Genomic DNA, 23912 nt, shown 5'->3' on the forward strand with positions numbered 1-23912 from the left:
GTGAGGAGTGGGCCGGGCAGGGGGCAGAGGGAGAGACCAGCCCTTCTGGAGCATCATCGTCCGTGGTGGGGGCACACCCGAGTCTCACTCTTAACGTGGTTCTCAGGATTTTTAAAGTAAGAACTGAAATGAGTATCTTTGCGAAGCTGGAAGAGGGACAGAGCAGGCTCTAGGGGAGCCTCCACCCCCAACTCCACCACTGGCTGCTCCTGCATCTCACTGCTCGTCAGTGTTGGGGGGGGAACCGTGTTGGAGGGGGACCCTGGCTTTGGGGACTGGGGGTCCGACACTTCGACACAGGGGGCAGCAGGCCCAGGAAAGGGAGGCTGCCCAGGGTTGGGGACCTTGGAGGGGGGGCAGCCCAGCCCGGAAGGTAGGTGGCGCTAGGACAGGCACTGAAGGACGAGGACGAGTGTCCACGCAGGTCTCTCTTGGGGAGAGAGAGCATTCTGAGTGGAAGCAGGGGGCGGGCTGGGGTCTCCCCTGAAGGTGGTCACCCAGAACCTAAGGTGCAGGCAGGGCTCTGGGCTGAGCGTCAGGGGAATCGCTCCCGCCCTCCCTTCTTCCTTCCATTCTCTTCCTGCCCGTTCTTCATGGGGTCAAGACCCGTGCTCTCTCTGATCGCCTGCAAGGGGCACCGTGGGAGAGAAGGGGGTGACCGCGTGTGGCTACCTCCCTCAGGCCACAGCACCTCCTCCTCTGAGGGGGCCACCGCACGGCCCGGCTCACGCGCGGCCACGTCAGCAAGCATCCCCCGCGCTGACCGACCCATGTGGCTCTGTTTCCAGATGGTTCCAGGAACTGCTCAGAAAACCCCTGTCAGAACGGGGGCACCTGCGTGCCCGGCGCCAACACCCACAGCTGTGCCTGCAGCCCGGGCTTCAAAGGCCGGCGCTGCGAGCTCGGTGAGTGGAGGCGCAGGCCCCTTGCCCCCCAGACCACTGAGCGGGTGCCTCAGACACCCGCCACCACGACGGCACTGCACCCCGGCCGGCCTCTACGCGGCCTCCCCTGCGCAGCCCCCCCGCGCGGCCTCCCCTGCGCGGCCTCCCCGCTGTTTGGGCCTGGGCAGGCTAAGCATCCGTGAGCTCCAGGAGCCACGGAGACACACGTGGACCCCAGGGCCTCAGCCAGAGTGCAGCGCCCGCAGTGACCGTGGGCAGTGACGGGATGGTGCAGGCCGGGGGTTCGGGGGTGCTGGCAGGCAAAAAGCCAGGGGAGGAGGGGCTCCAAGGGGGGGGCAGGGTCGTCCCAGCCAGGACCCAGGCGCCCGGACAGCCCAGGACCAGAGGGGAGCTGACAGGGCCGCGGCGGCCTCAGGCAGGACTTCGGAGCAGCCCTCTCGGGGCTGGGCAGGGAGAGCTCCTTCTCAGCCACAGCCCTTCTCCTTCGTGCCACAGCCTGTACGAAGGTGCCCCAACCCTGCACGCGCCTGTTCTCCGAGACCAAGTCCGTTCCAGTCTGGGAAGGAGGCGTCTGCCACCACATGTAAGTTGGCTCTCTCTCCTTGTGCTCTTGGCTTTCAAAGTGTTTTCAGCGACCCCCCTGCTGAGAACGTGCATTTCTAACAAGTTCCCAGGACAGGCTAATGCTGCTGGTTAGGGACAATTCTGAGAACCACTAGTACAGCAGTGGTTCTCAAAATTTATCGTACGTAAGAATCACCTGGGGATCTTGTTAAACTGTAGATTGATTCAGCATATCTGGGGTGGAAATGCAAATTCTCAGCAGGGGTTAGAACCAGAACGAACCGGCTCAAAGCCCTGGATTTCATAAAGTCTAGCTCACCTGAGTCTCATCAGCCCGAGTAGCTATGGCGGTTTGGGAACCTGTGACCTCCACGTGACAGTTTAGGAAAATGAGGCAGAGGGGCTGGGTAACCTGCCTACGGTGTGCAGCTCGAGGCTGTGGCAGATGCCTGGAACACGGGCCCCTGGCTCCTGACCTCAGGGTCTTCCTTCCCTGCACTCCTGAGCAGCAGCTGCCTATACCTCGCACCGATGTCAGGGCTGCGTGCACACAGGTCCCGGGAAGAGGGCCGTCCCCCTTCTCTTCCTGAGAGCCCCCTGAAGAAATACGCAAGCACCAGCACATGAGAACTGCGGTCTCAGTTCTGCCACTGAGTCACGAGGCAGCCTGGGCAGCACTCCAGGCCTCAGTTTCCCCATCTGTAAAACGGGAGAGTTTGGTGGGCTCATCTCTTGGGACCTCTCGTTAATGTTCTGTGACTCTACAGGTTGCAATCACTAAGGACCTACTGTGTGCCAGACACAGTTCTAGACACTTGGGCACATCAGTGAACAAAGCAGACAAAAGAGACAAAAGTCCTGCCCTCAAAACCCCGACATTCTAGATGAGGGAGACAGACAACAAAACCACAACGTGTGTTATGTAGCCTTTTAGAAGGTGACCCAAACCCAAACCAAACCGTTGCCGTCGATTCCAACTCACAGCGACCCTATAGGACGGTGTAGAGCTGCTCCATAGGGTTTCCAAGGAGCACTGGTGGATTTGAACTGCTGACGTTTTGGTTAGCAGCCGAGTTCTCAGGAGGTGACAGTGCTAATGAAAAAGAGGTGAAGAGGGGAGACCAGGAGTGCCAGGATAGGGGTGCAGGGCCCCCACGGGGGCTGCATGCCTGCAGGCCAGCCCCTCGGGCAGGGAGCCCTGCTTCCCCTCCGGCCGCCCGTGTCCTCCAAGGCCTCGTCCCCTCACTGTCTCTTCACCTTTCCTCCCTTCTCCCTCTGCCACCTTCCAGGACTGTCCTGGTGTGCTCACGGTGAGTGTGACCTTAAAACACTTTTTATGCATGCCACAGCATTAAATAGGGAGGTCAGGGTAAGCCTCATGGAAAAGGGGACATTTAATAGACTTGGAGGAGGAAGACACGAGGGAAGAACATTCCAGACAGACGATCAACTGCCAAGACCCTGAAGCAGGAGCCTGCCTGACACGTCTGAGGAAAGGCAAAGGAGGCCACTGTGGCTGGAGCAGAGTGATGGAGGGGGGAGTCAGAGGGTGGGGGCAGCCGCACAGGGCCTGGAGATCCTTGTGAGAACTCTGGCTTTGTTCTCAGTGAAATGGAAGCCACTGAAGGGTTCTGAACAGGTGAGTAACACGTCTGAGTACATGTTTAAAAGATCACTCTCACTGCCCTGTGGAGAATGGACGGTAGGAAGGCAAGGGTAGAAAGCTCAATTTGAGCTTGGACATGAAGCCAGGCTTAATGTGTAGCAGAATACATCGAAGGAACTGGTTTATATTGGGATTTAGGAATCTGTACTCATAAGGCATCTGAATTTGGATTCTGTGGGATGGCAGTCAGTGTCCACAGCACCCACATCTCCCAGCTGTGCTAGTTATACCAGTGCCTGCCATATGTGTATTAGACATCCCACAAAGTACCTGACAAGGACAGCCCGTCACTTACCTAAAGCTTTCCATCCTTTTACTTTTAACTTACCTGCGTCTTTAGTTTCTTGTATTTAGCATATAGTTGGATCTTGCTTTGTATCCAGTCTCACAATCTCATTTATTGCAGTGTGTAGACCATTTACATTTAACGTAACTATCAATGTGGTTGGGTTTACACCTACCGTCTTCTTGCTGTTTATTTTTTATTTGTCCCATCTGCTCTTTGCTACTTTTTTCTTTCCTTCTGCCTCTTGAATTAGTTATTTCTTAGGATTCCACTTTATCTCCACTATTGGCTTATTGGTTATACTTCTCCAGTTTATTTATTTGGGGAGGGGGTTGCTCTAGGAGTTACAATATGCATCTTCAACTTATCACAACAAACCTTCAATTACTATTATACAACTTCAGTATAATGGAAGAGCCCTACAACAGTATGCTTCCACTTTCCCCCTCCCATCCTTGAACTATCGCTGTCAGACTTTTTATTTCCACATATGCTCTGATCTGCACAATATGTTATTTTTTCTCTAAAAAGAATTATCTTTTCTAAATGTTTTGAAAGTGAAAAAATCTTTTATATTTACTTGAGTATCTACCATTTCCAGCATTCTTCATTAGTTTGTGTATATCAAGTCTCCTTTACTTAAGGAATTTACTGTAACATTTCTTAATAGTTCAGATCTGCTTGTGATGAATTCTCTCTTTTGTTCACCTGAAACAAAAGATTTTTATTTCAGCTTCATTTTTTAAAGGATATATTTGCTGGGTATAGTATTCTTGGTTGACAATATTTTTCTTTCTTTCGGCACTTTAATGATGTCATTCTTTTGTCTTCTGACTTATACAGTTTCAGACAAGATGACTGTAATCATTCTTACCTTTGTTCCACTATATGTCATGTTTTTCACAACCCCTAGCCCCCATGGCTGCTTTTATGTTTTCTCTTTAGTACTGCATTTGAGCATTTTATTTATGATATGCTTTAGGATGGACTTGTGTGTGTGTGTTTATTCTGTTTGGAGTCTGTCCATCTCTGGGTTTACAGCATTCATTAAAATTTTAAAATTTGGCCATTATTTCTTCAAATATTTTTTTTCTGTCCCTCCATTTCTCTCTTCTCCTTCTAGGACTCCAATTATGAATGTGTTAGATTAATATTGTCTCAAAGGTTACGGAGGCTTTGTTCATTTTATTCAGTCTTTTTTCCTCTCTGCACTTCATATTTTGGATAGTTTCTATTGCTGTGCCTTCAAGTTCACTGATCTTTTCTTCTGCAGTGTCTAAGCTACCATTAATCCCATTCCACAAAGTTTTCACTTCAGATACCATGTTTTATCCTCTCTACAAGTTCCATTTAGTTCCCGCTTAGATCTTCCATTTCTCTTCATTATAGTTTATTTTCCTTGAGATCTTTGAACATGTGGAACAAACTTATATGTTTTGAGGTCCTTGTCTGCTAATTCCATCATCACTCTCATTTCTGAGTCTTTTTCTCTTCAATTATTTTTCTTCTGATTTTCATTTTCCTGATTTTTCATATGATGTCTTGTAATTTTTTATCAGATGCTGGACATTGTGAATTTTATTTTACTGTATGCTGGATTTTGTTTTTGTTTTTGTTTTTTTTTTTGTATTCTTTTTAAGAAAGTGGTTTCATTTCTAGAAGGCAGTTATTTGCAGCTGTTTTGCCCTTTTGAGACTTTCTTTAGGGTGGCTTCAGAGTAGCTTCTATCCCAGGGTTAAATTTCACCCCACTTCTGAGGCATGGCCTCTGGAGTTTCTACTGAATGGCCTGTTATTAAGATCTCTCCACTCTGGCTCTGGGAATTGTTCAGCTCACGGCTTGTCAGTAGTTCTTCTCTTCCCATAGGTTTCACCCTATACATGCACATCTTAATTTTCAGCCAAAGGTTCAAGGGGATTCCTATGCAGACTTCTGCAGCTCTTCCTCTGCATAGCTCCATCCTCTCCAGTACTCTTCTCCACAAATTCCAGCTGCATTTTCCTCCCCCCAATTCTTGTATCTGTCTCCTCAACTTAGTGTGACCACTGCTTGGATTTCCCCTCCCTGTAATGCAGTCCAAAAAGTACTTCCAGGCTGAATTCCAGGGCAATCACAGGGCTCATCTCATTTGTTTCCTCACTCTCAAGGATCACAGTCCCACACTGTCTGTTGTCTAACATTTGAAAATACTTATTATATCTTACATTTTGCCCAGTTCTCTGGTTTTCACTTTGGGAGGTTAATTCCAGGTCCTGTCACTCCCTCATTCCTTCATGGAAGTCTTACGAAAGGTCTTAAATAATATGACCTTAGAGATTTAGCATGTAAGTTAGAAGTCTGCCCCTCAAATACCCTGGATTTCTCTTTTAAGTGGCTCTGACATTTGAGAATGTTAACAATGGCCAAAACGCTTTCTTGTTCATTATCATTTACAAATTTGTGAGAGAAGTGGTATGATTAATTCCGATTTTACATGAAACTGAGGCTTAACAAGTTAAAGTGACTTTCCCAAAGCAGCCTAGTAAATAAACAGAATAGGCAGGGCTTGAAATCAGGTCTCCTGTTCCACACCACCCACATCAAAAGCCCGCATCCCCAAGGCTTCTCAAACTTCTCTCTGAACTACCCATAAAACAAAGTAAAATGAGGCTATACTTTCCCAAGGGCCTCAGGGCCAGATGGCCTTGTCTCAAGACGACATGTCATTAAATTTCACATTTTGTCCTTTAATATTAAAAAAAGAAAGCTCATCAAAATGTACACTTACGATGGGTGGGTGTATTTTAATTTTATGTAAATTATACCTAGTAAAGGAGCCCTGGTAGCACAGTGGTTAAGAGCTCCACTTCTAACCAAATGGTTGGCTGTTTGAACCCACCAGTGGCTTCGCAGGAGGAAAATGTGGCAGTCTGCTTCTATAAGGATTTCAGCCTTGGAAACCCTATGGAGCAGTTCTACTCTGTCCTATAGGGCTGCTATGAGATGGAATTGACTTGACGACAACGGGCTTTTTATATCTCAGTAAAGTTAATTTTTTTAAAAGGTGACGTGATTTTTATGTTGGACATTTTAACACATCCATAGATAAAGTTTTATTAAGAAAATAATGGCCTTCCTCTCAGAGACTTCTGTGTTTCTCTGTGGGTTCATGTAGCTGAGGCTGAGCAGTTTGGCAACATGCTGTTTCAGTGTCTGGTTCTTCACAGCTTTCTTGTGACAACAGGTATAAAAGAGTTTACAAAGTTCACCAAGACGTCTGCTTCAAAGAGAGCTGTGAAAGCACCAGCACCAAGAAGACCCCAAACAGGTGCCATCTCAGGGGGAAGCCCATGTTGTGTCCTGCGTGTAGTTCACTGGGTAATGGGCAAGGGTGGTCCTGGGGCCGAGTCCTGTGGGATCCACAGGACTGCTGACGGAGCCAGGCCATCCGTCTGCCCAGATGTGCAGCCTCTGTGAATGTTCTGCTAAGAAGCAGTGTGTGCACGTGTGTGCTTGTAGCACACACAGCTGGCTACAGCTGCATGGTGGGCGCTGGGGCTCACTGTCATGCAGATTCACACACAGCGCATGGGAGCAGAATTGGGAAGCCTGGCTTTACGGATGGGCCAAGCGGGATGGCTGCAAATACAGGAAATCTCCACTTATTTTCGTGCACTCGTACCTAGGTTCTTTCCCCCAAAGGATTCAAGGTAGTCACAAGACTGATTACCGCCTGGCTTTTACCAAAAGAAGTGCCGGAATACATTATGTACTTTCAAAATAACAGAATCCCAAACTCTACAATATTTTCCATATTATTATTATTCATATTATATTCACAATTTTCAAGAAATAGCCACACACACTTGGTTTGCATTACTGAGTGTCAAGGAATAGCCGCACATGTGCCGTCAGCAGCAGGACTGCCTCAGCCTAGGGGGCCGCCCTCCAACTCTTCCCATAGCTCTCACTCCCTTTCCTCCACCCCCTTCCTTCACTCCCCAGAACGCAGATCCAGTCAGGCCACAATGCCCACCTCAATCACGTAGGCGCACACGATCACAAATGTCAGTCTCCGCGTCAGGACCTCTACTCATGGTGTCCCCCAAGATGCAGTCCATCTGAGCTCAAGAAAAGACGGGCTGAGGTAGCCGTAGGATCAAAGGCACCGTTTCGTTTTCACTAAGCCACTTGTCTCTGATTCTTTCAGGAAACAAAGTGCCAGTCAAACACTGACGAAAGCGTAAGGTACGTTTGCCCGGGAGCCAGCAGCAGAGCTGCTGAAGTCTGAGAGGTGTCCACCCAGCCCTCTTAGAAGGCACCGCGCAGGGAGGCTCAGTGTGCCATCAGCCTACAGCCTCCCTGCCAGTTCCCAAAGGATGGGTGGGAAAGCACCACCTAAGCCTCCAACAAAGCTAGTAGAGCCCCTGAGGCGAGCCCTTAGTCAGGGGAGACGAGGCTGTCCAGGGTGAGAGGCAAACCCCCGAGCTGCGCCTGAGGCGGGAGCGCAGCTGGTGGCACTCAGTCCCTGGCTAATCAAAGGCATTAGCTCCTCCTTCCCCACCCCAAAGCAAACACAAAATGCCCTCCAAGGCTGGCCAGCAATTTACTAATAGGGTTAAGAATCCACAAATGTAATTTGGATTTGAAATATATATATTTCCAATAAGTCACCTAAAAAGATACTATATTACAAAAAAAAAAACTCAGAAAATTTCTATAAAAACAAATCAAAAACCCCCAACTAACTGTCAAATGATCAAATAATGGCTTAGAGAACACCCATCCTTGAGACAAATGCACAAAATGCCCTGAAAACACCAACAAGCAGGGAGAGGCTGCGGCCCTCACAGCCCTGGGGAGGCCACGCCCTTCTCCACAACCTCCCACCCCTGGCCCACCACATGCAGACACACACCCAGGACAGAGACGAGGCACAGCCTGCTGATCTCAGAGTTACAGGGAAACCACCATGCTGAGCCTCAAATATCCCCAAGGACGGGATGCAGCCGGTCCTCCTCAACCAAGCCGCCCCTCCCCAGCTCTCCCCAAACCCACCGTCCCTTAGACAAAGCAAGCCTCACAAATCTGAGAGTGAGGGCCAGGCCCTGAGGGCAGCGGCCCAAGATGCAGAGAGGCAGCTTTAGAAAGGAGCACATGGGACCCCCATTCTCCTCATGCCCTGTTTTGTTTTTTCTTTAAAGGATCCACTCTGTCAATCTCAAGAGCTTCTAAAACCCAGGAAGACTCAGTCTAAAAACTGGACGGAAAAGGACACCCCGAGAGCTGAGTCCTGGCTGGAGTCAACCCTTCTGGACTTCTTTCCTTGGGTCTCTGGCAAGCGAGACCTCAGGCCTGCTGCCCAGCACCCTCCATGGCCAAGCAAGGAGATGCGCGGGACCCATTTAACAGCCCTAGAATGAACTAGGTATACACCAGGAGACACCGTGGGACCAATCACTCCGACGTCCCGTGACCCACTGAAGTAGCCTGAGATTGAACCAGGCGTACGCCAGGAGACGCCGTGGGACTACCACCCTGACGTCCCGTGACCCACTGAAATAGCTGAGACTGAATCAGGCTGTGGTTATAAAGGTGTAGTCCGTGTGCGCTGTGAATGGGAAGTGCCAGCGTGCACATTCACCGCAGGTGGAACCAGGTGCCAGCCAGGAACACTCCTGCAATCTTCAGAAGCCTGCTCACAGATTTCGGTGTGAGAGAAACACATCTCCCTTTGAGATCTAACAGTCAAATTGAGGAGGAAATACAACCAACAGCTCCCAAAGCCCAGAGCATGGGGCTGGGGATAGGGCGGAGGTGGTCACTGAAAGCCCAGCTCGGCTCGGCCTGCCCTCCTCCTCCAGCAAGCACGCTCCTGACACTAACGATCCATCACGTGGACCCGTAGAGTGTAAAAGGTAACGTGGAGTTTGGATACTTCTGGTCTATGGCAGGGGCCAGCAGACTCTGTAAAGGATCAGACATCAATCTTCACAGCTTTGCGCTGCCATTACACCATGAACGCAGCCGGAGACCATGTGTAACTGACTGGGCATGGCTGTGTTCCAATAAAACTTTATTTACAAACACAGACAGCAGGCTCAACTTGGCCCATAGGCCCTAGTTTGCTAACCGCTGATCTACGAGATCACACAGGCTCTGGCGTTCTACAGAGAGAGCCACCGCTGGGGTGACCAGTCACCTAAGGCACCAGAGACCCTGGATGTTCATGGACCCCCTGCCCACACCCTGCCTGGAAAGCAAAGCCAGCACCACTGCCATGCAGCCAGCCCCCTCCTTCCATGCCTGAATGCAGTGAGACTCCAGGGTGGCTGGGCCGCGTTAGATAACGCTCGAGGTTCTCTTAGCCCGCCATTCAGATAGAGCTCTAAGGTGTCAGGGAGCAAGCACCATCTCGCAAAGCTCCAACGTGTACCAGAACACTGCACCACCTGACCACATCCGCCTTCCGGCGTGCTTCTGAGCAGCACTGCCTTCTCACTGAACCTGAAGGACCCGTTCCACTGGTGTTTGCTGCGTATCTTAACCACCGACCTAGACGAAGTTGAGCGCCTGCTGTGCCGTCAGCCGATGCTGCCGGTCGCTCTGCAGCCATAGAAAGGGCTCCTTCCTTCACCTTGTATAGAAACATTTTGTGAAGAGTTAGAGTATGTTTTAAGCTTTTTATTTTTATTATAACCTTGTGTGCATATGTCTGTGTATGATGCAACTTGTCATTTTTGGAAAGGAGGAAATCATTTCGAGAAGTCCCTACTGTAGCCCAGAAATCTCCACCAGTCCACCAAGTCTAGGCTCTTAGACACGGGGCGAATCTAAGAAAACACCATGCACGAGCGCGTACAGCTGACCTGTGCGGCACTGAACAGCCCGCCGTGTCTGCATCAACCACAGCACGACCAGCAGATGTAAGAGCAAGCGAGGTCACTGGGAACAGAGGTGAAAACTCGCCACCGTGTTCCTGCCTTGAGCCCCTGGACCATGAGGCCAATGTTAACTCGTTCCAGGTTTTAGCTCAGAAGCCTTTGCTTCTAAGAAAAGGTCTACTGACCCTGAGTTGGTTGCTGCGTTGTTATACGATTAATCATCCTAAAATATGGACGAATCCACGCTTTACAGGCTAAAATATCCAGTAAAAGGACTTCTGATTCTAATGGATTTATGGCTCATTCTTCCAACATATTCCAAGTGAACCCACCACTGCTTTCCCTACATGGCTCATTCTTAAAAGTCTCGTTTCTTCCCTGAAAATACTCAAAGTCCACCTGTAGTTTCCCAAAGAAAGTAGAAACAATGGAATCAAAAATCAGTCAGGGGCATCAGGATTTATTTTTGTGCCAAAATAAATAACCAAGTAACCCAGTCGTTACACAAAACTCAGATGAGCTGACCATCAAATCAAGTACAGACTTGACGCTGGTCCCGACTGGGCACAAGAACAGCCTAGTGTCCAGGGAAAGTGGCAGTCACTTGGACTCCACGAGGCGGAAGAGTAAATGAAAACACTGGCAGAGTGAACGTCTCATCTTCGAGCACACCTGTCCACGAACCAGACAGGTGGTCAGAGTGGACCTCCCTCCTCACCATGCATGGCCATCACCATGATGGGGCGCTGTTCCCCCTGGTGTGTCAGCCTGACGCCCTGCCTGCAAACCGCTGCCGCGCGCGCCAGACCCAGATGTGGAGGGAGTCACCGAGCTACTTCTCTCCTGCAAAACCGTCATCTCTCTGCGGCCACGCTGTAGCCAGTGCCTGCTGGACAAGCCCCCTGGCAGAACACAAGCCAGCTGACCAGCAGCGTCCCAGCACACAGGGCAGGGCAGCCCTGTGGAAATGTCAACTACTTTTCTTTTAAGTAAACAAACCTGAGGTTTTCATGAATTGGCGCAGTGCCATCACGCTTCACTGGACTAGGCCTGTTTCTCCAGTCGGCCCTGTCGACATTTGGGCCGGGTAATTCTCTGTTGGGGGGTCATCCTGTGCACTGTCGGGTGTTTAGTAGCATCCCTGGCCTCCACTCGAGATGCCACCAGCACCCTCCTCCAGCCGTGACAGGCACAAACATCTTGACATCGCCCGATGCCCCTGGAGGGAGGACCGCCGCCTGGCAGGGTTTCCACGGGGCCAAGCACCAGGGCGCCAAGAGCTGTTCAAAGGCTGAGACGAGACCTGACTCGATGCTACATCACCAAAAATGCTTCCTGCAGTGTCAACCTTGTTCTGCAATCTAGAATGTTCTAGGACACACCAGTCCTCCTGGCCCCTCACAGAGCCCACGCTGTCACAGCTTGGCCTTGCTCCTCACGCCCACTGGGCTCCCCCGGGTGACTTTCACCACCTCTGGGCACCGTGGAGAGCACCTGGAATAGCCGACAGATCCTTGGTCCCGACTCCAGGTCCAGCTCCACAACCGGGGCATGTGCTTTCCCCCCTTTGTTCCCAGACCACCTGTGAGACGGGCAGGGCCCCGTCCTGCTCTGCATTCTCCCAAGTCAGCACATGATGACTGGAGGCTCAGGGCCTGAGAGTGACGCACTGGCCCAGAGCATCACGAGGTCAGGGCCAGGGAGGGCCTGGTCCCCACTCGCTGGGCCAGCAGCATCCAGACAGGGAAGCCCCAGTGCCTCGTGGCAGCAAGAAGCTGTGTCAAATTGAAGCAAACGTCACTAACCGACTCCTTGTACTCTGCTGTACACTGAATGCAATTACGAAGCAGTAAGATATTTTTGGATTAAAAACGTTGATATTTTTGTGGAAAACCTGCTACTTGTTTTTATAAAATAAAGTGCTGTGATGTACTAAAACCTTGCTGCCTTCTCTTAATTTTATCTTCCTGTTAAGAGAAAATATAAATGGGCTCTTGATCCGAGAAGAAACCTTATCTTCCACGTTGTCATGGAATTGTCACTAACATGTTTCAAAAGAAAAAACTAAGGCCACATTTCGACCTACCACATCCCACTAATTTTAACAGCTGAGTCAGTCTTTTATCCAGAACGGAACAGGGTCCTCCAGGCGGACACCCAACAGTAGATCAAACTAACACGTCTCCGTTTAGTTTGACCTGCCAACTTCTCAGGGGACTAATACTAATTTTTTCATCCTAAGCCCAGTTTTAGGATGTAAAATAACTTGAGAAGATCCTAGTGAAGCTCCCAAAAGCTTTGATAAAATTAAAATATCCTTTAATATACCTGGGGCTCTTCCCATCTCAGTCCCGTCCATCAGTAAACTCCTCCTCCGCATCTCTGTCCTCCACATCTCCATCCGAGCTGGCGCTGTCATCAGACGTGCAGCCTCCAGGCCCCTCTTCCTCCTCCCGAGCCAAGAGCTTCTTAAAAACTTCAAACTCCTCTGGAGAAGAACAGGCTGTCTTGACCAAAAACTCAGCTTCTGAGACTCTGAAGATGTCCTTGAGTGAAGGGTTAAGGACCTGCGTCTGGCCCTTCTTATCGGGGGTCTGGTACCGTCCCAGGCGCTCGAGGTAAATGTGCCTTTGCTTAATCTTGGTGATTGAGTACTGCAAGAAGTCAGTCTTCACCACGTCCCGGTGCTTAATCCCCATCCTAAAATAGGCGTACTGGAAAAGACATACACGTTTAGGAACTCAGGCACGAACCTCGCAGCCTAGCACTCCCCAGCATGTAGCACACTCAACCTGCCCAAAGGGACTCAAAGAGGATGGTCCTGTTAGCAAAGACAGAATACTCACTCTGGCCCAGCACTCACAGGATAGCTGACAATTTTCACAGCATTTTCAAATTCACAGTGGGGGAAAACGACGCAGAAAATAAAGGGGGAGGAAGAGAATATTGTATATTTTTTCAGACAGAGGGAAAAAAAAAACTATGAGCATGGAAAGAATAGGAAAAAGATCTCAGAAAACATCCAGAGACTTGACCTAATCATCACAATCATTACCAAAAAACTAGGACAACTGTCACAGCTACACTTCCAAAATCAACATGCAGAACAGGTTCTAAAGACAGGAAGGTATTAGCTATCTTCAAACCGAGTATTCCCACCAGTGTCCCGCCCTGGGCACTGAGAATGGGGCTTGCAGGTTGGGTGTAGTCTGCAATAAGGAGTGGGGGAAGCAGGACTGGGTGCTCCTTGGTCAGAGTGTGCAAACAAGATCTAAGTCACTCCCTCTGCCCCGGGGGCCTCTCAGCCACATGGCTTACCTTACTACAGTTCTGGAAAGCTCGCCATTCCTCACCTAACCCTGTCAGTTCCCTCTCACCTGGAATTTGTACTCCAATTCACCGGGCTCCTCCCGAAGAACATAGGGGCATCTGTGCAAAATCTCTGTCACCTGCCGCACTGTGAAAAGACACTTCTCCCTGAGAACCCCAACGATGTCATCGATGTCCCGCTGACGCATGGTGAAAATTTCGGGGCAACAGTAAAGCACCCTCTTCAGTTTCCCTGCAGAACATTAAAAAAAAAAGTAACTCTGGTATTACAGAAACCCAAGGGGCTAGCTGCATCCAATTTAAGCCAGCATTTAAACAACAAATGAGAACTCCTACCCCGACCCCCAGCAAACGCTGATCTCAGATATGGTTTCCAAGAAGCACATGGAAATGGGAGGGGCCGGAGCGACGCCAGCCCGATGACTTTCTCTAACCTCCAATCGGAAAGAAGCCAGCTTCATATTCTCGGTCTCCCCCTTCTCACCTATGAGAGTCCACAGGCATTTACTGGGAAGATAACAGGGGAAGATGAGACCGAGCTTCCCTGGGGTTTGGGCTGTGGCTGGTGTTCCCTCTATAACAAAATGCCGCAGTCACGGAGCATTCACGACCAACCCTCTCAAGAGCTGGCCACCTAAGTTCATCAGCATAATCAAAACAACAGAAAGAATTAATCCCAACGGACAACCACAAACACTGATGTCCTGGTTAGTAGGGTGAGCACCACATATTTTATCATCCAAACTGAGCCCTTCTGAGTGAATTAAGCCCTATTAATAACTGTATTAGGATAACTGGTGTACACTGGACTACCCCAGGCCAAATGAGGTACCATCTTTCAACGGTTGGACAAAATGTAGGGACTGGAAACTTAAAATCACTTATCTAAACTGTTACTAAAAACCTCCTAATAGCTGAGTTAGTCATTGTCTTGCTAAAAAGAACAAATTTCAGAAGTTTAGGCTTTCTCTTCTCTCAAGGCCATGCTGAGTTTACCAATAAATAACTGCAACATACGACATGTTTTTAAGTCTAGGCTTTTATGTCACACAGCAAGTGGTAACGTGCTCAGAGGAAAAGACAAAGCTAGTTTTTGCCTATGTTCTGGAGAAAGGCCTGAAGACAGACTCTGAAATAGTGGGTCTCCAAACCCCTGCCAACACTATCTTCCCAGGAAGAGTCAGGAATGGAAGAAATAATAGTGGAGCCACTCTGGTCCATGTGGGGAAGGGTCCCTGGAGACCCTCATGGATGACAGCAGCCTTCTCCAGAGGCTCCTCAAGAGATCCAAGGAACTTCTGTGGTCCTTGAGGTTAGCGACTGTTGGGAGTGGGATGCGGTGGCTAAAGGGAACAGCCACAAAAAACTGGAAAAATCTCAGGCTCCACAAGTATGTCAGGACACTTAGCTGAGTCTAAGTCTTTACAAGGGAGGGTGTCCTTGGGCTTTGCATCCTAGGGAGACTTCAAGTTCATGTAAACATCCAAGGTTACACACGTGCACACACAGCTACACGTATCGACATCGTAGATCAACATGCCTCTGAGCACCTCCCGTGTGCTCCACTGTTCTAGGTGCCACAGACCCCACAATGAACAAACGGCACAATCCCTGTCCTGTCACTCGATTGTCTTGTCCCAACACGTGCTTCCCTCCTCCAACGCCATCTGGTCACTCCCCCTCACCTCCGAGCCACGTCACACGTTTCTCTCAAGCAGCGCTGCCTTGTCCCCAGAGCCCCTCCTAACCCATCACACCTTATGCTACCGTTTCCGCACCTGACGTCCCCAGCATGACGTACAAAGTCTGGACCTCCTGTACCTTCGCCAAGCCCGAGCTTTCGCAGGTAACTGGAGCGCTTCTTCATCTGCTTCATAGGCAGTTTCAGCAACTGAGGGCTTTTCTTCAAGGCCACACACACAGGTTCCGGATTCAGACCCAAGAGTATTAATTCTGAAGTGATGTCCAGCAACTGTTGAGGGCTGGGACCTGGCTGTATGCTGAGTAATTCACCAACGTGGGCATCACTGAAACCCATGTCCCGGAGGGAGGTGGTGATGGTCTCCAGCCCCAAGGCCCCTCCATCCACAGGTGTCCTCGGCTGCTCAAGGAGGCACCGAGTGAGATCCGTCCTGCATTCTGACTCCTGCACGTACTTCCTGGATTTTACACGGGATAATTCCTCAAGGCTCCCTCCTCTGGAGACTGTAGTCAGTGGAGGCAACAAAGAAGCTATCGTCCTTCTCTGCTCTCCTAGACGAGACGTCTGTCGAGCAACACTGGCCCCGGTGAGGGGGATCAGGCGGTGCCAATCAAAGACCTATAAACCACAGGACGAAAGGGGAATCAACTCCTCGCCACCCCAATGGGATGGGCACCGCACAGTTTCCCAGCCAGAGTGTCTAGTGCCCTGGTCCCACGTGAACGGGACACTTTCCATAAGCCACGTGCAAAATCGTGTCTACCCGAAGCAGCCTCCGGTGGGGGCGTTCGCGGACAGCACAGGGCGTCAAAGGGCGGCTCAGAGTCCCGCAGGCGCCTCCTCCCCAGGCTCCACCAGAGCGCGGGGGTCGTGGGGGGTGTCTGCGTCGAGCCCCCCGGTCCTGTCTGTCTGAATCGTGGGCCTCGGATTAGTGTCCAGATTCAAGGGCCTAAACTCACGCCCCGAAAACGATCAACTTACATCCAGAACCCCGGTTCACCTCCCAATTCCTCGGCGGTTCGGGCCCGAGCCCGGCACAGCGGGCCCAGCGGACCCAGGCGCTCGGCTCCGTGCCCAACCCGGCCGGCCGCTGCGCTCCCGCTCCCAGCTTCCATCCCTCGCCCTGCTGAGCCCGCTGTTTCCCTCCCCGCGGGACGACAGGAAGTCCCGGCTTCAGCCCCGGACTCCGCCCAGCGCCCGGTCCGTCGCGGGGAGACGGCGGAGGCCGCACTGAGGGCGGCCGAGAAAGAGCCGCAGGGCCGGTGTGCGGCGCCAGAAGGCTCCGGCCGCACGTCCCACAGCCTGGCGGTGAAGCGCCCGGACGACACCGACTCCTTCTCGTCCCCGACCCAGCCCCCGCCCGCACGAGACGCCCCGAGGATGCCGGCGCCGGGTGAGACCTCACCTGACGGCTGAGAGCCGCCATCACGTCCACTCCGGCGCCGGAAGCAGCCCTTCTCCCTGGTCCGTCCTTCTGCTCTCCCGGCCGGCTACATCCGCTCTCCCGGTCCGTCAACCTCGCCCTCCCCGGCGCAAACGCGAGGGCGCGGAAAGCGCGTTCCGCCGCCGAGGGATCCGCGGGGGTCGCTGGGGCCCTGCGCCGGGGTCCGCGCCGCGCGGCTCCGTCTCGCCAAGCTCTCTCCTACTCGAGCCGGGCCCCGGCACTTGGGTCGGGGAGCTGCGGCGAGCGCTCCGTCTCCTGGGCCCCGTGGACCCGCGCCTGTCGCCCGCGGCCGACACCGGCACGTGGGAGAGCTCGGGGAGACGGGCAGGTGTCCCGGAGGCGCCGTGCGCCTTCCGAGAGGGAGCCCCGACATGGAGATGGAACGCGGCAGCCCGCAACTCGGACGCCCCGCCGGACGCCCCCGGGTCGGCTCTCCGCAGGCACAGCCATGGCTCCTCTCCCGTGCCTTCGCTGCAGACTCTTAAAACAGACAGAAACCAAACCCCTTGCCGTCGAGTCGATTCTGACCCACGCCGACCCTACGGGACAGTACAACTGCCCCATAGGGTTTCCAAGGAGGAGCTGGTGGGTTGGAAACGCCGACCTTTTGGTTAGCGGCTGAGCTCCTAACCGCTGCGCCACCAGGGCTCCACTGAAATCACTCTCGGGACGAAAAGGAAACTTCAGCCTCGGCGGTTTGAGCCGGGCCCCTTCTTGTGCTGCAACAGTACCTTCCCTGGAGAAAGCCAGAATCCTTCCCCAAGCAGTTTGTGGAGTAAACACAAGGTCGTCTGAGGAAAATGGGTTCAGACTTAAAGATATTAAACGTTCTTACTGTGTAAAAAAATCTGTATTCAGCATGAATACCAAGGCCACATACACAAAAAGGACAGACATATTCTAGAGATGTTTAAATATCCGAAGGTACTCCCGGAAATGTTTACAGTTGTTGAAAAACACGACCCTAGCAATAAAATGACAGGAGGTGTGGCCCATGACCCGGTAAAAAGGACCAGAGCCGTCCTGGCTAAGCAGTCTGGATTCCTCTTAGGATGAGAGCCAATTATGTTTCAGCCTAATTAGTTTTCATTCTTCAATTTCAGATCTAGACCCATAAATGCTCAGATACAGAGCCAAGGCATTTTTCAAGAGGAAGGCATCATGAAAAACAATAAAATGAAGGTGTGCTTTCCAGCTACCGAAATTTCACCACTTGTAAACACCAAGCCTTAATTTATAAGCATTTCTTGTTGTCTTACCTACTTACCTCTCGGAACGAAGAAAAAGGACTTGATTCTTAAATAGATACTGTGGTGTAATGAATTACTTAATATGGCCCTTCTAGCCATGATCTGTGGACAGAGATGATGCAAAAGCTCAATATCATCAGTCAGAACAAGGCCAGGGGCCAACTGAGGAACAGACCATCAATTGCTCATATGCAAGTTCAAGTTGAACAAAATTAAAACAAGTCCAGGAGAGCCAAAATATAACCTTGAATATATTCTACCTGAATTTAGAGACCATCTCAAGAAAAGATTTGATGCACTGAACACTAACGACCAAAGACCAGACGAGCTGTGGAATGACATCAAGGACATCATACGTGAAGAAAGCAAGAGGTCATTAAAAAGACAGGAAAGAAAGAAAGAAAAAAAAGAAACAGATGTCAGGAGAGACTCTGAAAATTGCTCTTGAATGCAGAGTAGCTAAAGCAAAAGGAAGAAATGATGATGTAAAAAAGCTGAACAGAAGATTTCAAAGGGCAGCTCGAGAAGACCAAGTATTATAATGACATGCAAAGACCTGGGGATAGAGAATCAAAAGAGAAGAACACAGCGTTTCTCAAGCTGAAAGAACTGAAGAAAAAATTCAGGCCTCGAGTTGCAATATTGACGGATTCTATGGAGAAAGTTCTAAATGACACAAAAGAAGAGGGAGGGAGTACACAGTCACTGCACCAAAACAACTGGTCGATGTTCAGCCATTTCAGGAGGTAGCATGTGATCAAGAACTGACGGTACTCAAGGAAGAGGTCCAAGCTGCGCTGAAGTCATGAGCGAAAAATAAGGCTCCAGGAATGACGGAATACCAACTGAGATGTTTCAACAAACAGATCACTCTGTCTGTGCCAAGAAATTTGGAAGACAGCTACCTGGCCAGCTGACTGGAAGAGATCCATATTTGTACCCATTCCAAAAAAAGGTAATCCAGCAAAATGCAGAAATTATCAAACAGTATCACTGATATCACATGCAAGTAAAATTTTGCTGAAGATCATTCAAAAGCGGTTGCAGCAGTACATCAGCAGGGAACTGCTAGAATCTCAAGCTGGATTTAGAAGAGAACATGGAACCAGGGATATCATTGCTGATGTCAGATGGATCCTGCCTGAAAGCAGAGAATACCAGAAAGATGTTTACCTGTGTTTTATTGACTATGCAAAGGCATTCGACTGTGTGGGTCATAACAAATTATGGATAACATTGCGAAGAATGGGAATTCCAGAACACTTAATTGTGCTCATGAGGAACCTGTACTTAGACCAAGAGGCAATCGTTCTAACAGAACAAGAGGATACTGTGTACTTTAAAGTCAGGAAAGGTGTGTGGCAGGGTTGTATCTTTTCACCATATTCAATCTGTATGCTGAGCAAATAATCTGAGAAGCTGGAGCATACGAAGAAGAATGGGGCATCAGGATTGGAGGAAGACTCATTAACAACCTGCATTATGTAGATGACCCAGCATTGCTTGCTGAAAGCGAAGAGGACTTGAAGCACTTACTGATGAAGATAAAAGACCACAGCCTTCAGTATGGATTACACCTCAACAGAAAGAAAACCAAAATCCTCACAACTGGACCAGTAAGCAACATAATGATAAACAGAGAAAAGACTGAAGTCAAGGATTTCATTTTACTTGGATCCACAATTAACGCCCATGGAAGCAGCAGTCAAGAAATCAAATGACACATTACATTGGGCAAATCTGCTGCAAAAGAGCTCTTTAAAAAGTTGAAAAGCAAAGATGTCACTTTAAGGACTTAGGTGCGCCTGACCCAAGCCATGGTGTTTTCAATCGCCTCATATGCATGCGAAAGCTGGACAATGAATAAGGAAGACCAAAGAAGAATTGATGCCTTTACTGTGTTGGCGAAGAATACTGAATGTGCCATGGACTGCCAAAAGAACAAATAAATCTGTCTTGGAAGAAGTACAGACAGAATGCTCATCAAAAGCAAGGAGGGCAAGACTTCGTTTCACATACTTTGGACGTGTTACCAGGAGGGACCAGTCCCTGGAGGACATCATGCTTGGAAAAGTAGAGGATCAGTGAAAAAGAGGAAGACCCTCAATGAGATGGACTGACACAGGGCTACAACAATGGGCTCAAGCATAACAACGATTGTGAGGATGGTGGAGGATCTGGCAGTGTTTCATTCTATTGAACATACGGTGGCTATGCGTCGGAACTGACTCAAGGGCACCCAACAACAACAAGGTCATGGTCTTTGTGACTCACACACAATGATTGAGTGGGACTATGCAAATAAAGTACATGGAACCTACGATGGTTGGGATTATGTGTCAACTTGACTAGGCCGTGATTCCCAGTATTGTCCTCCATTTTATGTGTTTTGGATCCTGACCTCTACATGTTGATGAGACAGGATTGGTGTGGGCTGTGTCTTGGGTCGAAGCCTTGCAGGAAGGCGTGACTCAAGTTATGCCCTTCCCTGGGGTGCATCTAATATGTGTGGATGACTGGTGGGGCTCACTCTCTGCATCTGGATTCCGTGCCCGCCGCAAGTGGGGACTCATAAATGGATTTGACTTGTTTCGGAAAAACAAAGAAATGAAGTGCTTCTCACACCTGGCGTGTGAACAATCCACACACTCCGAGTCGGGGTAACTGTTTACTAGCCAAGTCGTTTTAATTTGGAAAATGCTCAAGAAAATAAATTGATGAAATAGTCTGGTCCTTTGGCTAGCCCATCCTACAAACCCCACATACCTATGCTCAGATGGGCACATACCAAGTCAGGGGAAACAAAAACACACGCACGTGTAAAAGTAGAAAGAGAATTTTAAAACTCTGCTATGCCTTTTGAAACTTCCCAGATTTAGGGCCCTTTAGTAGTATAAAACTCAAGGTCACACTAGAAAACATGAATTCCACACCTACTATCTTATAAACCTGGAGGTAACAGCGTACTGCAGGCTTTTGAGCCAGCGTTGATCAGATGCACACGAGTAAGTTATCGGGGCCTCACACTGGAAGATGTGCTTTCCCAGATGGATGACTTGTGGACAGCAGGGCTTTCCTAGTCGTGGAGAAGACAGGCAGGAGCCAGCGCCCGGCAGGTCCGCGGAGAAGCCACTACGACGCCTGTGCACACGGCACTGGGGGGCCGCTAGGACCCGCCCCCGGGCCTGGGCCCCCGCGCCCTTCCCGCGGGCTCCTCCTCTCCGTCTCCATGCTCATGCCGGCCAGGGTGCCACTCTCTGCAGTGAGAGAAGACACCTTACTACATGTGAACAAACAGACTCTAAGTGCCACATGCGCACAGACTCCAACATGCAAACTTCGCTTCTCTCTGGAAGAATTCCTAGGAGCAAAAATCTCAAGGGATCGTTCAGACCCAGCTGGCAATGTTCTAGAGTTGCAAGAGCCCGTGAGATGCTGTGGGGAGTCTAAGCCCAGGGCATCGATGCCAGCATGGTCCACACTGCCCTGTGCGGTGGTGACCAGATCCCCAGGGAGGAGGGGGCCATGAACAGCCAGACCCCTGCTCACCATCTGTGACCTTTCCTCCCCCCACAGCCCAGTCAGGCCATTGCAGCTGTCCCCGCCCTGCCCACCTGCCCCCACTTCGCCCACCTGCAGTGCCACCTGGCCAAGGGCTCAGGCGTGTTCAGGGGCCTCTGAGAGGGAACGAAGCCACTGACGTCAGCCCTGACGTCTCCTCCCTTCTTGTCTTTCTCTTCCTTCCCCTCACCTCCTCCGCCTCGGGACCCTCCCCATTCCCAGCACAGCTCACCTGGCTTGCTCACCCGACACACCTCCTCCCAGGTGTAGTCTGCAAGGTTCACGGGCTGTGTCACCCACGGGTCCTCCACCAGCTTCTCCAGAGTGGTGCGCTGCTCAGGGATGGGCTGCAGCAGCCCAGACACGAGGCTCATGAGCTCTGGGGACAGAGAAGGCACCACCCTGAGTGCGGGGAAGGCGCTGCCCTGCGTGAACTCCCAATGGGTCTGGAAGGAACCAGCTGGAGCTCCTGTGCAAACTGCAGGCTCCTGGGCCCACCTCAGGGAGCACATCTGAGCACAGAGGTGGCCCAAGAACCCCCTTTCTCACAAGCACCGCTGGGGCTCTGCTGCCCAGAGCCCCTAGCTGTGCTTTGCTAAATACCACAGGAGACACCATCATCTCTGAAGCGATGGCCACTTAGCCAAGCCTGCTAACACAGAGGTCCCCACCATGCCTAGTCAGGGCTCTCATGGGGGTATTTCCCAGTGTGATGAGCACAGGTGCGCCTGCCAGGTGAGTAGAAAGAGGGGCCCAGCACAGGTGAGCCCCCAGACCAGTCTCAGCAGAGAGCCAGCACCAGCTCTGAGAAGCCCCTGGGCCTGGCATCTGGATGTGGGCCTGGCAACTCCAGAAATGTGGGTGTCTAGCCAGCTGGGCTCCCCCCGCAGCCTCAAGCCCAGTAGGACATCCTGGGAGCCTCACAAGAAAGTGCGTGGAACAGCCTTTGTGGTGGAACAGCTGCTGTGCCGCCACAGGATCCAAAACCCTCACAGTACTGGGAAGCCCTCTTTGGGACACCTACTCGAGTAGATAGCCAGAGCACCAGATTTGTGCCTGGAGATGCTTGTCTCTCGCTATTTATCAGTATCAACAGTTAACTCTGGAATCACAGGACTTTAGAGACCGCGGGGGCCACAGAGCCATCGTCCCACTGCTCAGCTGCCCCGACCATGCAGGACAGGCTCCTGAGGCAGCCACTCCAGCCCCCATCGGCCGCCACTCCAGCCCCCCGGCCGGCCGCTCCAGCCTCCCAGCCGGCCACTCCAGCCCCCCGCCGGCCGCTCCAGCCCCCTGGCCGGCCGCTCCAGCCCCCTGGCCGGCCGCTCCAGCCCCCATCAGCCACCCCAGCCCCCAGCCAGCCACTCTAGCCCCCATGAGCCACTCCAGCCCCCTGCTGTCCTTCCAGACGAAACCAGCACACAGGCCGTGGGGGGTGGGTAGCCGAGTTTCCTGCTGTCATCACTGACACCCATAGGGCTTAAGTGTGGTGAGAGCCCTGAGTGGTCAGGATCCAGCACCCACTCTCCCCTGCCTGACTGCGCCTCCTAAGCCAAGTACAGGATCTCACAGTGGCTGCCACGCAAGTCTTCTTGCTGCTCATGCCTATGTCAGAAGTCCAAAGGGGAAAACTAACCAAATGATCACGCTTTAAAATCATATTGAAGTTATCTTTAGTTCAGATCAAAGCACTAAGGGGACGGAAAAAAGGAGGTAGACGAGGTTATCAGTGAGGATGCAAGGCCGTCAATGAGGATGCAAGGACATCAGTGAGGAGGCGGGGCCATCGGTGAGGAGGCGGGGCCGTCGGTGAGGAGGCGGGGCCGTCGGTGAGGAGGCGGGGCCGTCGGTGAGGAGGCGGGGCCGTCAGTGAGAACACAAGGTTGTCGGTGCGGACACGAGGTTCTCAGTGAGGACACAAGGACACGAGGTTGTCAGTGAGGACACAAGGTTGTTGGTGAAAACACAAGGTTGTCAGTCAGCACATGAGGACACGAGGTTGTCGGTGAGAACACGAGGTTGTCAGTGAGGACACGAGGTTGTCAGTGAGGACATGAGGACACGAGGTTGTCGGTGAGGACACGAGGTTGTCAGTGAGGACACGAGGACACGAGGTTGTCGGTGAGGACATGAGGACACGAGGTTGTCAGTGAGGACATGAGGACACGAAGTTGTCAGTGAGGACACGAGGTTGTCGGTGAGAACACGAGGTTGTCAGTGAGGACATGAGGACACGAGGTTGTCAGTGAGGACACGAGGTTGTCGGTGAGGACACGAGGTTGTCAGTGAGGACATGAGGACACGAGGTTGTCGGTGAGAACACGAGGTTGTCAGTGAGGAC

The 23912-nt window shown here is 51.3% G+C and overlaps 3 protein-coding genes across 3 annotated transcripts in view; 1 reads left to right on the top strand and 2 right to left on the bottom strand.

The window, feature by feature from the left end:
• The window catches only part of SNED1 (sushi, nidogen and EGF like domains 1), a 42035-nt gene extending 34245 nt beyond the window's left edge, over nt 1-7790 (top strand). The window contains exons 29-32 of the mRNA XM_004386512.2: nt 789-905; nt 1401-1488; nt 6645-6728; nt 7611-7790. Coding sequence (XP_004386569.1) covers nt 789-905; nt 1401-1488; nt 6645-6728; nt 7611-7647 — 326 coding nt within the window. The 3' untranslated portion in view covers nt 7648-7790. The remainder of the gene's footprint in view (nt 1-788; nt 906-1400; nt 1489-6644; nt 6729-7610) is intronic.
• A 2538-nt stretch (nt 7791-10328) lies between these two features.
• Nucleotides 10329-16764, bottom strand: MTERF4 (mitochondrial transcription termination factor 4). The gene is made up of 4 exons (XM_004386513.2): nt 16722-16764; nt 15436-15934; nt 13662-13846; nt 10329-12998 (listed from the first exon to the last, which is right to left on the bottom strand). The coding sequence occupies exons 1-4, from the start codon at nt 16740-16742 to the stop codon at nt 12630-12632; spliced, it is 1074 nt and encodes a 357-aa protein (XP_004386570.1). The 5' UTR covers nt 16743-16764; the 3' UTR covers nt 10329-12629.
• Nucleotides 16765-21142: 4378 nt separating this feature from the next.
• Nucleotides 21143-23912, bottom strand: part of PASK (PAS domain containing serine/threonine kinase) — a 45570-nt gene continuing 42800 nt past the window's right edge. Inside the window, exons 16-17 of the mRNA XM_004386514.1 lie at nt 21804-21950; nt 21143-21267 (exon numbers count right to left, since the gene is read on the bottom strand). Coding sequence (XP_004386571.1) covers nt 21143-21267; nt 21804-21950 — 272 coding nt within the window. The remainder of the gene's footprint in view (nt 21268-21803; nt 21951-23912) is intronic.

Source organism: Trichechus manatus, unplaced genomic scaffold (genome assembly GCF_000243295.1).
Source record: "Trichechus manatus latirostris isolate Lorelei unplaced genomic scaffold, TriManLat1.0 scaffold00165, whole genome shotgun sequence".
NCBI classification, from domain to species: domain Eukaryota; kingdom Metazoa; phylum Chordata; class Mammalia; order Sirenia; family Trichechidae; genus Trichechus; species Trichechus manatus.

Excerpts from the sequence above, each read along its gene's own strand:
- MTERF4 (XM_004386513.2), bottom strand. The coding sequence starts at position 16,742 with ATGGCGGCTCTCAGCCGTCAG. Across the intron at positions 15,935-16,721 it reads TGGCGGCTCTCAGCCGTCAG|GTCTTTGATTGGCACCGCCT; the intron begins GTGAGGTCTCAC and ends TGTGGTTTATAG. Across the intron at positions 13,847-15,435 it reads AAAGCTCGGGCTTGGCGAAG|GGAAACTGAAGAGGGTGCTT; the intron begins GTACAGGAGGTC and ends AATGTTCTGCAG.